Raw genomic sequence first — 12,840 nt, 5'->3', positions numbered from 1 at the left:
CGATAAATAGTTTGGACAAGAAGAGAATAGAAGCTTTCGAAATGTGGTGCTACAGAAGAATGCTGAAGATTAGATGGGTAGATGACATAACTAATGAGGAAGTATTGAATAGGATTTGGGAGAAGAGAAGTTTGTGGCACAACTTGACCAGAAGAAGGGATCGGTTGGTAGGACATGTTCTGAGGCATCAAGGGATCACCAATTTAGTATTGGAGGGCAGCGTGGAGGGTAAAAATCGTAGAGGGAGACCAAGAGATGAATACACTAAGCAGATTCAGAAGGATGTAGGTTGCAGTAGGTACTGGGAGATGAAAAAGCTTGCACAGGATAGAGTAGCATGGAGAGCTGCATCAAACCAGTCTCAGGACTGAAGACCACAACAACAACAACAACAACAGTATTACACGATTGCAAAACAAACTTTAAATTATGATTTGATATAAGACTGCTGCCGTGATTCCCATATTTTCATTATGGACAAGAATGATGAATTTGCATGGAGGAACAAGCAAACCGAGCAATGGAAGAACACTTCTGTAAAACTATGGGGACCGTTTCCAAGAAAGGTTCCTGCAGATGTCCCACAGATTATTTTTTCTTGGAATTTGTCCTTCATTTATGGGCCACATTTCAAATTCTTGTAAAAATGGATGATAAATTCTGAAATTGTAATTTCTAGTCAGGAAACATTCTTCTTATTAATTCCGTGTGATGTGCCAAGGAAAACCAGTAAAGGGAAGACACGGTAAAGACAGCTAAGGCTGTGAGCCTTTTTTTATAGACAATTACTACATAGAGAAATGAAATAATTTATGATTGTTGAGACATGATTGCAACATCACTTATTGCACATCATAATAATAGATGCAAAGGATAGATATAGATGACCTCCTGGGAAGTTGAAGTTAGTATCCCATCCTGTTGAGAGGTGGGGAAGAACGTCTGAATTCGCATTTTGGAAAGAACAAAAATTAATCTCATAAAACTATACCTACTTAGGCAATACCCAGCGATGCAACCTCTGACCTTTCTTCTTGGGCATGGGTCAACATCAACTTATTGGCAGTAATGAGATGGAATATAGTGCCATAGAAGAAAACCTAACATGTGGATAACATAAATATGGATACGATCTCTTTTTCAATTTGCAGATTGTTGATCATGCAGCAAAAGAGTTCTGGCTGTAAAGAAAAAAATTTGTTTCAGTCTGCCTGTAACTCGTTGTGACGGGGTGGTGGCCAAGACATTTTGTCTGTGCTATCGGGGGGTAGGCAGAGGTAAGATTTGAGTTTCTCTTTAACTAACTACAGGGTGTTCCATTTATCTGATGACTGCTGCCTGAGGCATTGCAGGCCGACCACGGAAGCCACGCATAGCGGTCAAATGGGTCCCTCAGGACTGCACTAGGCCCCCCGCCCCCCTTTTTTGTGGGTTTTACACTGAAAGCCGTATGGAGATATGCGCCTTGTTGGCCAGTGTCACTAGAGCAGTGAAACAGGCATCAAGAGAGTAACAGTGAAGTTATATGTGCATACAGAGTTTGCTTGTACTGTTAGGAGATTGTTTGAACAGAAGTTTCCAGGTGTTCGAGTTCCGAGTCGTGATGCTGTCCACAAATTAGTGAATAAATTTCATGAAAGGGGAAGTGTTCAAGACAAGAAGCATAAACAACAGCATACAGTGCTCACAGAAGCTTGTCTCGATGACATTGCATACCATCTAGAAAATTTCCCTAACATGTCTTTTGCATCAACACAAATGTCGTGCACCTCTATACAAAGAGGTGTGCAGTTAGTGGGGACAGAATAATAGGCCCAGTTCTTTTTAATGACACAGTTACAAGTGAAAGAAATGTGCATAACATTTAACAACTGTTTTTTTAATGAACTGAGTGAAAGAGAATGAAGCATCACATTTTTTCAACAGGATTCGGTAAGGGCCCGTATGACCAATGTTTCTTTGCATGCAATTGACGATGTGTTCGATGAAAGAGTGATTAGTAACAATATCTGGCCTGCTAGAAGTCCTGATTTAATTCCCATGTGATTTTTATTTGTGGGGTGCACTGAAGGACAAAGTGTACACAACAAATCCTCACATGATAGAGGAACTCAAGGATAATATCCATGAATCAATTAATTCAATATCTCAGAGATAATTACATCTTGTGATCAATAATTTCTTGTGCATATGTCAGAAATGTGTGGAAAATAATGGCAGGCTGTTCCAGAATCTCCTCACATGACATGTGTGGAGACAAAATTTATTTGCCTATATTTTAAATGTAGTCATGTTCTACCACAGCAGTAGATGGGCGACATGGCATCTGATCGATGGGCAATGGAGTGCTCACTGCCTGGCGTCTACTGCACTACACAGGCAGTCATCAGATAAATGGAACACCCTGTAGATGGCACAGTCACATTCTGGTGTCTGTTTGGACTGAATTCCTTTTATTTGTAGTGTACTGATCGGAAAGGAAATCTCCACTACTTGGGAAAACTCATGCATAATAATTTATTTTCCCCAGCAGTGCTGCAGCTCTTAGATATGAAGATTTTGGCAAGACCACCAACTGAAATAAGATGCTGTTGGGTAAATCACAGTTTCTTTAAGGAAGGTTGGAAAAAATTACAATGTGGTTGGCTGCATTTCAGCCAGGCTAATGGGAGTTATGGAGATATGAAGAGAGGGTGTGCAAATTTTGTATGTGTTCTTGCCTTGTCATCCATGATAAAGTGTAGCTTATGGTGTAGGCACTGTTCACACAAAATAGCAAATGCAGATACCAACCGAGAACAAATAGTATGTCAATTTTCACTTTTCTTTTTCTAATTCCATGTCTATGGACAGTTGGAAATCAGGATCCCACAAACGTTGGGATGTAGCCTTAATGTTGTTTAGACACAATCATAATGCACCTTTAAAGCTATTGTAAATTGGGAGTTTGTAAAGTCCAAGTCACAGAGTTGTCAGAAGCTTGGTCAAATGTATCATAGGAGGTAACCAATACACACATGGGCAAAACTAACTTATTTACCCAATTATTAAATTTTCCCCCCCAAACTCATCATTTAAAAAAAATACAGGGTTGTCTTACATTTGCAGATTAAACTGTTGCTGCTGAGGTGAATGTTTTTATGTTGTGTAACAGATTAACACAGGAGGTTCTCTTACATTAGCATATGAAGCTTTAGCAACTGAGGTCATGTGCACATTCATTTTGAAGAATTCAGAAGGGTTGGAGGGGGACAGTGACACCAGCTTGGCTGAGAATTAGGTCAAATGTGGCAACGTCAGTGATGTGTGGGCAGCAAATTTCATCATGCTGCCAACCAAGGGATTGTCTGTTGCATACCTTGGCTTTTTATGAATATTAATCTTGTTGAAACAGCAGTCTGTCCGAATCCCATTTGTAATCGGAACAGAACTGAGTTTACAACTGGAATAAATATTCAATAATAATACACATTTCTGCAGGAGACAGTATAAGTTAAGTAGGGGCCAGAGGCGTATTTATATGTTTCATGCAGCAATGTTGTCAACATTCACCATGAGATTTGGTGAGAATGAAAGAGGGTTTGTCAGTTGCTGTTTCTATGTAGCCAATGAAAGGTCTGCAGGCAGACAACGTTTGCTAGCAAGAGCCAAAGGAATGCTGCCACACACTCACTTCAATATAGGTGTGAAACCCACTGTGTATTCAGAAAAAAAAGCTTTGTTCTCAGGTCCAACACTAACCTCCATCCCAGAAATTGTGATATATTTGGAAGAAACAGATAAATATTTGTAACAACCAAGGTTATAAATTTCTTTGCTGTTCATATGCAGAAATACATCACCTCTTTTCTCACCTCTCATTGGTTAGGTGATACTATCATCTCAGATATAATACCGGTGATTATTATTGTTATTATTATTATTATTATTATTATTATTATTATTAAAAACAGTGATACCACAGATAACTGGCTTGGATAGTAAGCTGGAAAGGAAAAAAAAAAAGGATAAAATTTTATGTAAACCATGTCTTTTTGTTTATTTTATTTCTCCTTGTATTATCAAAATGTACAGTCAGTAAATTGCATAAGTTTAGAATTAATGTTAACCTGTTTAGGCAGATCCTTTACATCAATAAAATAGTTTGTGATTTTAATAAGTCAGAATAAACTAAAAATAAGATTTTCTCAGATGCCCTTTCTTTTTTATATAAGGGGGGGAGAGGGACAGGGGAGTCATCTTATACTTGGACAAATCAGTGCAGACCAAAAGCAGCCAGAGAAACAATTGTCTAAAGAACACAGAGAAACAGGCATTGGAGAAACATTAAGTTGCAGTCTGATACAGAACACATACAGCATAGTCAAAGAGGGGAGAGCAATACACTGTAGGTGACCCGTTATCCTCTGTAAGACCTCCGGTTCCGACTGTGACAGTTTGGCGAGGTGTGGACCATCGCTGTGGGCATCTTAAGCTACTCCAAGGACAGCTGACTAAAATAATGGAAGAAAGGAAGTACACAGGATATTACTTGTCTCTAAAGGACACTACAACAAACTACTATAAATTTAATTATCCCATCCATTAAGATAACTCCTCATTTCATTCTGGAATGGAACAGAAGGAAACTGACTGCTTGCCTCAAAGGCTATAACGCAAAGGCTGAGTACATGTAAGTTCCAACATAAATTGGCTCTTGGAACTTCTTAAGGAAGTTTTTGTGAAATGGTTCGTGTTTTCCTTCAACTTTCTGCTTTTTGAGATTTTTTCGAATTCCCGTTACACGCTTAACATGGGAAGCAAACCTATGGCTATTCATATGGCCCTTCTATGTGTAAAAGTGAATTAATCCAATTACATTAGTATGGGTCTTACAAGTGTTTTGTAAGCAATCTCTTCCATATACACTCTAGCAGCTTACTCATGCAGAATTAATATGGGAAAAGGAGGAGTTCGTTCCATATATGAAGACAGAATACAAGTTCAAAACTATTGAGACAAGTAGGTTTCGTAGTCATCGGCACATAAAAGTGTGTACTTTTGAATTAATGCTGAAAAATAGTTCACTTTTAATTGTAACCATGTATATCCCCACTGGGAAGTTTTGAACTGTTTATGCGAAATTTGGATTTCTAACTGTGCTTTCTGTCAGACAGCAGCAAGTAATTAATAGCCTGTGGTGACTTCAATGTAGATTTTCTAAAGGATTCTGATATGAAAAATGGAGTTTAAAACTTATTTGGACCCTACAATTTGAACTCAGTAATTAACTTTCCAACATGGATGGACGAAGACAGTATGACTCCAATTGATAATGTTTTTCTTGGTGAATCTCAGAGCAAGAAAGTTAACTGTTTACCTGGTAACAAATGCTCTCTATGATCATTATGCACAGTTAGTTATGACAAATAATATAGTGCCTTACAGTATGGATAGTCCTCAGTGGAAATCAGTTAAAATAATTGACAAGTCCAGGACAACTTTTTTAAGAAAGATTACAAGAGATGACCTGGGATGAAATTTATAGTGAACCAAATGCTAAAATAAAATTTAACCTATTCCTTGACTGATCCACATTATTATTTGAAAACAGCTTTCTGCATAAGCTAATCAGAAAGGACATTAAACAGTCACATAAAAAACCATGGTTCATCAGAGAGATTAAAGAAACTGTGGAAGGATAAGGGCAATGTATTTGTTGGCAAGAACAAACAGAGATCCTGCAGCAGTTGCACACTACAAAAATTACTCAAAATTCCTAAGAATTGTCATTAAAAAATCAAGGAACATGCATGTAACATCAGAAACCAGTAATTCCGACAACAGACCTAAGGCTATATGAAATGTAGTGAAATGAGAGATGGGACAACAAGTCAAAGAACAGGATAACATCACTACAGAACTGAATGGAAGGGCTATAAATGATGAATCACAGCTAACATGAACGCTTAATAATCAATTCTTAAATGTAGTAGAAAGCACAGGGAAAACCAGTTCATGAGAAAAATCACAGCAGCATTCGGAAAAAAGCTATTTTCATAAATTCAATCGTATGAATGTGTTACTAACTTCTCTTTGTGAAATGATGAAAACCAAACATTCTCTCAAAAATAAAACTCATCTTCTTTTGATGGTGTTTCCAATAGAGTACTAAAGATTTGTTCCAATGTATTAAGTCTGATATTATGTAAAATATGCAATGTGTCACTAATTCAAGTTATTTTTCCAGAGGGATTGAAATATGCTGTTAATAAACCCTTCTTTAATAAGAAAGGTGATATGAGAGATGTCAATAATTACCAACTTGTTTCACTGCTGACTTCAGTTATAAAATTTTTGAGAAGGTAATGTAGTCTAGAATTGTATCTCACCTTACCAACCATAATATCCTCAGCAAATTACAGTTTGAGTTTCAGAAGAGTTGCTCTATTGAGAATGCCAATTACTGTCCACTATCTTCATCTTCATCTACATCTACATCCACAATCTGCAAGCCACTGTACAGTGTGTGGCAAAGGGTACCCTGTACCATTCACTACTAGTTATTTTGTTTCCTGTTCCACTCACAAATAGAGCAAGGGAAAAAGACTGTCTTATATGCCTCCGCATGAGCCCTAACCTCTCTAATCTTATTTTCATGGTCCTCACGTGAAATGTACGTTATTGGCAGCAGAATCATTCTGTAGGCAGCCTCAAATGCCTGTTCTCTACATTTTCTCAGTAGTGTTCCTTAAAAGAATCCGTCCAGAGATTCATTTTTGAGTTCCTGAAGCTCCATAATACCTGCATGTTGTTTTAACCTACCATTAACAAATCTAGCAGCCTACCTGCCCACAATGATTTTGTAGGCATCAGTTAAAGGAGTTGGGTTTTCTGACTACTGCTTTACAGTATATTTATTCCCTCATATTGCCGTAAGTGACTGACTACAGTTCAAAAGGAAATCTTATGTTCATTACTCGACACTAAGGTTGTCTTTAGCAAAAAAAGGGGTGCACAATTTGGTACAAAAAAATGTGTGATCACTTACCGAGTGATATAAAATGTCTGACAGACAACTAAGTAAAATTTGGAAACAAACTGAAAAACTTTCTACTTGGCAACTCGTTCTATTTTGTAGAAGAATTTCAGTTACTGTAATGTGTAAAAGGTGGTGGGTAGGTACTACTAACTCATACCAGTACATTTAGAAAAATAAATTAATAAAATAAAATAATAAACCTACAAATGTTCAGCATGTGGTCATATTTATAAATTAATTTGTGATGTGAATGTAAAATGACTCATCCCACATCATTATGATTTATTGGGCAAAATGATCCATGGAATAAGGAACTAACTAACTAACAGATTGACTGACTGACTGAAAGGGAAGCTGCAGTTTATCTGTCATTTAATTTACCTACACAACCAGACTTACGCGACTGTTCCATTTTATATCCACATATATTGTTGTATGGCATGACGGATTCCAACAGTGTCACTAATTGTGGAGTCAAAGGTTAATACATTCTGTGAAGTAAAGTCACACACACACACACACACACACACACACACACACACACACACACACACACAGTTTTGTTACACATGACCACTTTATTGCATCTAGACTTTTATCCTTTCTTCCTAGGACACCCTGTATGTATGATTTTGCGAATATTTGTCAAACTACTGCCTCCATCATATGAAAAATATATTTGTTAGTTATACAGGGTGATTTTTTCCACAGTGTACAAACTCTAGGGATTGATCGACGAGAGGATATGGAACGAAACAGGTCTAACGAACTTATGTCCAGAAATGCATGATTTACATGCTAGAGATCATTTATTCAATCATAACTGTAACAGAGACTGTGGTCTAATATGCACTGTGCCATGCAGCCACACTTATAGATTGCATGGTTTCCTCTTACAAGGTGGTGCTGTTCCTCATATGTCATGCTCTCCTGCCATAGTAACTGGTAATGTTGTGTCCAATTCACTTCCCTTGCTGACTCACCTTGTAGTGGATGTGATACAGCATTGTACACAATGATTCTGTATTTGGAGCGAGCTTGCCAACATGGATTTTACTTATGGAAAGGCAAATGGCAATGGGCAGCAAGGTTGTATCAGGAGACCTATCCCTGCTGACAACCACCACAATCTTAAATGATTGCAACAAAGTTTCGCCATTTGTCTACACGGTCGTTTCAGGAAGCAGAAAATCATGAAGGACATACCCCAAATATTCGCACACCAGACTTGGAGGAAAATGTGATGAACACTGTGGAAGGCGAGTTGTGTCAGTTCCAGGCAGTTGCGTCGTCAGTACAGGGTAAGCCAGTAGACTGTGTGGAACATTCTCCATAACTTTTACTACCCTTATCACTTACAATGCATGGAGGGCTTACTAACGACAGACTTTCCACATTGGGAGCAATTTTGTCACTGGTTTCTTCACCAGGCACCCACGATTTCAGCATTTGTGTCATCAATCCTATTCAAAGATGAGGCCGCCTTTATGCAGAATGGTATCTTCCATTACCATAACAGCCATCTTGGGGATAGTATGCAGAACGTCCATGGTACAGTGACAGCAAATCATCAGCATTGGTGCACCCGGAATGTGTGGGCCAGGATAATTGGCAACTGTATTTTGGGACCAGTCTTCCTTCCCATCACCTAATAGGCCAGAACTATCAGTATTTCTTGTGGGGCCTTTGTCTCACCTGCTGGAAGAAGTGCCATTGATGATTCAAAAGGTAATGTGGCTGCTACAGGATGGTGCTCTGCCCACTTTGCCATTAATGTCTGGACGCATCTCAACCGTGTCTTCCCTGGTCAATGGATCAGTTGAAGGGATCCAGTTGCGTGGCCTGCTTGTTCACCAGATCTCAACCTATGTGATTTCTGGTTATGGGACCATCTCAAAAGTATCGTGTATGCAGAGCCCAGTCCAGATGCGGAGACAATGGAGCAGTGTATTCATGTTGCCTTTGGCACTATTTGGATGCAGCCTGGCCAATGTGAATGTGGGAGGCAGAATATGCTATGACGCGTATACACATGTGTTGAGGCACACGGAAACCACTTTTAACACATACTGTAACTGTGGCTGCATGGTCCAGTGCGTATTACACCACACTCTCTGTAAAGATGTATGACTGAATAAATGGTTTCTAGCATAGAAACCATGCATTTCTGGACATAAGTTCGTTAGGCCTATTTTGTTCCCTCTCAACAATCAATCCCTAGAGTTTGTGCATGGTGGGAAAAAAATCACTTAAAACAGCAGAATAATATCAATATGAACCTTTTCAACTGTTGCCTTCTCGCTTTGCTCTGAGTAATCTAATAGCCACCTGCTCTCGTACCGTACCACAAAATGCCATTGTGCTGCTGTCATTGTCGTCGTCATCCACACACTTTGCTTGGCCAAGCTAAATTCACAATGTTCATCAGGTAACACTGCCTTACAAAAATCTAAATTATTTTTCAAAAACATAAGTTTACAACTAATACTATCAGTTAAGTCATTAATACGTAATATGAAATTCTGTTGGGCCTATGCAAATTATTTCTGTCTGAAGGTGACTACTCACTGAGGACAACAAACTGCATTCTGCCTGTCAAGGCATTTGCAACACATTTACAAACTTGGAGAGATAACTCATACATTATGCTGACAATAGATAGATTGATAGATATACTGTCTATTTCCAAGATCCACAGCGATGAGATCCTCAAGGATGGAAAATGTAAAAAACACAAAAAATGCATAATCCACATTTTTATAAAAAAAGGTAGATGCTAATGTTTCTTTAACAGTTCCTAAATGAAATAGTCCTCAAGGATCTGATATAATTCAAAAATTTTAAACATATTTTCATTTAAAAATTACCAACTGATTTTCCACAGGTATATAAATGTATATCACTGAAGTGCACTCAATAATTCTAAGGATGTTGTAGGTATGTATTATCAAACAGAAAGCAGTTTACGGTACTTGATCGCACAGAATGGGACTGAATCAAAAGTTTTTCAAACATCTGGGAACCTGTATATGGCTACTTCTAAGAGTTGCTGAGAGAATTTCACATTTAAAGACCATGAGTTGGGTTACACATTATTTGTTGTTTAGGAATGCATGCTGGTAGCAATTAAAACTTATTTTTTCCATGTGGGTCATTACGAGTGAATTCAGGACACATTCTGGGGCATTGTGGAGGTGGACATACTTTGCATACGTAAAGGATCCAGGAGATGGGGAACGGAGGGGGATTAATAGTGGTACTATTTGTGCCCTCTGCTACACACTGTATGATGGCTTGTGGAGTGTAACTACAGATTTAGAATTTTGTTACAAACAGATGTTAGTGATACAATCTGTTTCCTTTTTAATTTTATTCACCTGTTATTCCCATACTCCAAAGAGCATCAGCTTGAAGAATACTTGTAATCTGTCTTGGAACAGCTCGTAATAATCTCCTGCTGGTGTGCCTGCCTGTAGATTGCCAAAATTGATTATTCTGTAACAAAAGTAAACAAAGATGCAAAACAGTTTCATGCTAAATATGGGTACAGAACAAGGTAGAAAGAGAGGCTCAGTTTTTGTTCAACTTAATATTAAAATGTGAAAAGGCATAAATGTAGTAAAATTAGACTGTATACAGTTACATCACAAAAACGAAGAAAGCTGGGATTAAAGTACATCAAATTAAATTAAAAATAATAAGGAACAGAATATTTTGAGAAACACAGTATGGGTGACTGAGGTATAAAAAAAGACTCTGACAGGAAATTTGCTTATATAACATTAAGTACAGTGCATATAATTACTAGTAAAGATAAGTTGTTCTAAAAATGATAGCTACTGATGACAACAGTGTACTTTAAACACTAGACCAGGGTTTGAGTGAAAATGGATCATAGAAAGATCAATAGTTTTCACAGACATATTATAAGAATGTCACATACTGATCAACAAAGATCTGTATGAATGGAGCTGCTGAAAAAAAAGTTAAAAAGAAAAGAGAACTTTTTGCCAGCTAATTAATGTGGTGTACATTACAAAAAATCTGCACACAACAAGGAAGAATGGAACTGATGGCTATACTTATTCAAGTTTCTTAAATGCTTAATTTCTGATACTACTGTGCTATTGATAACGTCAGTCTCAACTGTCTACGCAATGCAATTCCTGTGCTGTTTATAATAGCAAATTTTGAAGATGTAATATGTTAACAATTTAATTACATTTGCATTTTTCCACCAAGTGATGTTTTATGGCGTACTGTCCTGGGGCAACTCTTCACTGATGGTAATGAAATGATTGTATAGCGTTACTGGCTGGGAGACCCTGACTGGGGTTGTCAGCCACCTGGTACAAGTTGTCCTATTTCACACCATTTTGGCAACTTGTGCAACTCTGTGATGAGTACAAGATGAAATGATTATGACAACACAAAGACCCAGTCCCAAGGGAAGGAAATCTCTGACCCAACTGGAAATCGAACCCGGGAACCCACAAGCTAGAGGCAGTTACACTAACAAGAGCTGCATACAGAAAGCATTAAAAACATAGAAATGAGTAATGAGAATAATATGTGGTGCTCATCCTCTAAACACTTGTATACAACCCTTTAAACAGTCTCACAGTACATCTTCTTCCTCTTGGAGCTCACTCTGTCAAGAGATCATAGATAAAAACAACAGGACTGTTCATAAACACAATACTGTAAGTAATGATGACTTACATAATCCATTACTCAGATTTAGAAAGCAGTACAGTATGTAGCCATAAGAACCACTTCCACATTACAAATGCTTATTGAGTATGATAAAATAACGAGCCTTCCTTGCCATCTGATGCTTTTTATGCCACATCTGACAACTTTCTATCACAATTATCGTTACTATACATGTCTCTCAACTGCCACCATGAAAAGATGAAATACATTAGTACATATGAAAAGTGCCAAATCCAAAAGAATGGACTGAATAACTTCAAACTTGAAGTACATGCAGGAAAAGAAACCAGTAGCAATGAACATTGTGAGAGACTAAAATAGCATCACAACAAAATTCAGGCAACTCTCGCCATGCAGTTAAAATTTAACAAAACAAGGAGGCTTTTGTTTTACTTCTTTCAATGAGGTGATACAGCACACTGTAGTGGATTTAACCTTGATCAGGTGAACCAGCACAAACTGCAGAATCCAACTCCTACATGCAGGAAAGGTAGATGAAGAATAAATAAACTCTTCATTATTATATCATTGGTTTATGTTTGTTGTTTTGATCCATAATTTAGATGTGCTTCACTGTTGGTCGAACTTTGGTCCCAACAGCCCCTCTCGATGATAATTGTGCGATACTGGAAACTTAAATCCTGACTGCCAGTAGCCGTAGCCACGGCAAAATGTTCCGCTATTGTCAAGGTTGTGTGTCTTGGGGTGATGAGAGATTTCAGTTTCACATTGCAGTACAGCTGGGCACTGGATCCCCACATCTCTCTCAGTAGCGCTTTTAATAGTCTGCCGCATTCCTTTAGTCTCTGTGGGACATTAACACTGTTCACAAAGTATTGCTATGATCTTTCCCAGTTTGCACTACTAATTGAATAACATTTTTCTCTCATTATGTGACAAGCTTAAAGGTTCTCTGCAGTTGGCTGGTACTTCAAGCTACACAGAGCTGCCAATGTGTTGTACTGATTTGAGAATTTCTGAGTAAATTCTATAACTACTCAGCCTTCTACCATTTCGAACATACAATACTCTAGATACGAGTGTGGGATGGTGGTTTGTGTGTGTGCAGATTTAAAATCAGCCGCAGGATGAAAATACACGCG

At 38.0% G+C, this 12,840-nt stretch overlaps 1 protein-coding gene across 3 annotated transcripts in view; it reads right to left on the bottom strand.

The window, feature by feature from the left end:
* Window positions 1-12,840, bottom strand: part of LOC124797997 (membrane-bound transcription factor site-1 protease) — a 137,794-nt gene that overhangs the window by 59,195 nt on the left and 65,759 nt on the right. For all 3 annotated transcript variants that reach the window (XM_047261184.1, XM_047261186.1, XM_047261185.1), the window contains exon 4: window positions 10,399-10,516. In XM_047261184.1, coding sequence (XP_047117140.1) covers window positions 10,399-10,516 — 118 coding nt within the window. The remainder of the gene's footprint in view (window positions 1-10,398; window positions 10,517-12,840) is intronic.

Source organism: Schistocerca piceifrons, chromosome 5, assembly GCF_021461385.2.
Source record: "Schistocerca piceifrons isolate TAMUIC-IGC-003096 chromosome 5, iqSchPice1.1, whole genome shotgun sequence".
In the NCBI taxonomy this organism is placed as follows: Eukaryota; Metazoa; Arthropoda; class Insecta; order Orthoptera; family Acrididae; genus Schistocerca; species Schistocerca piceifrons.
The sequence above is the reverse complement of the archived record's forward strand: the minus strand, read 5'-3'. Positions and strand labels throughout refer to the sequence as shown.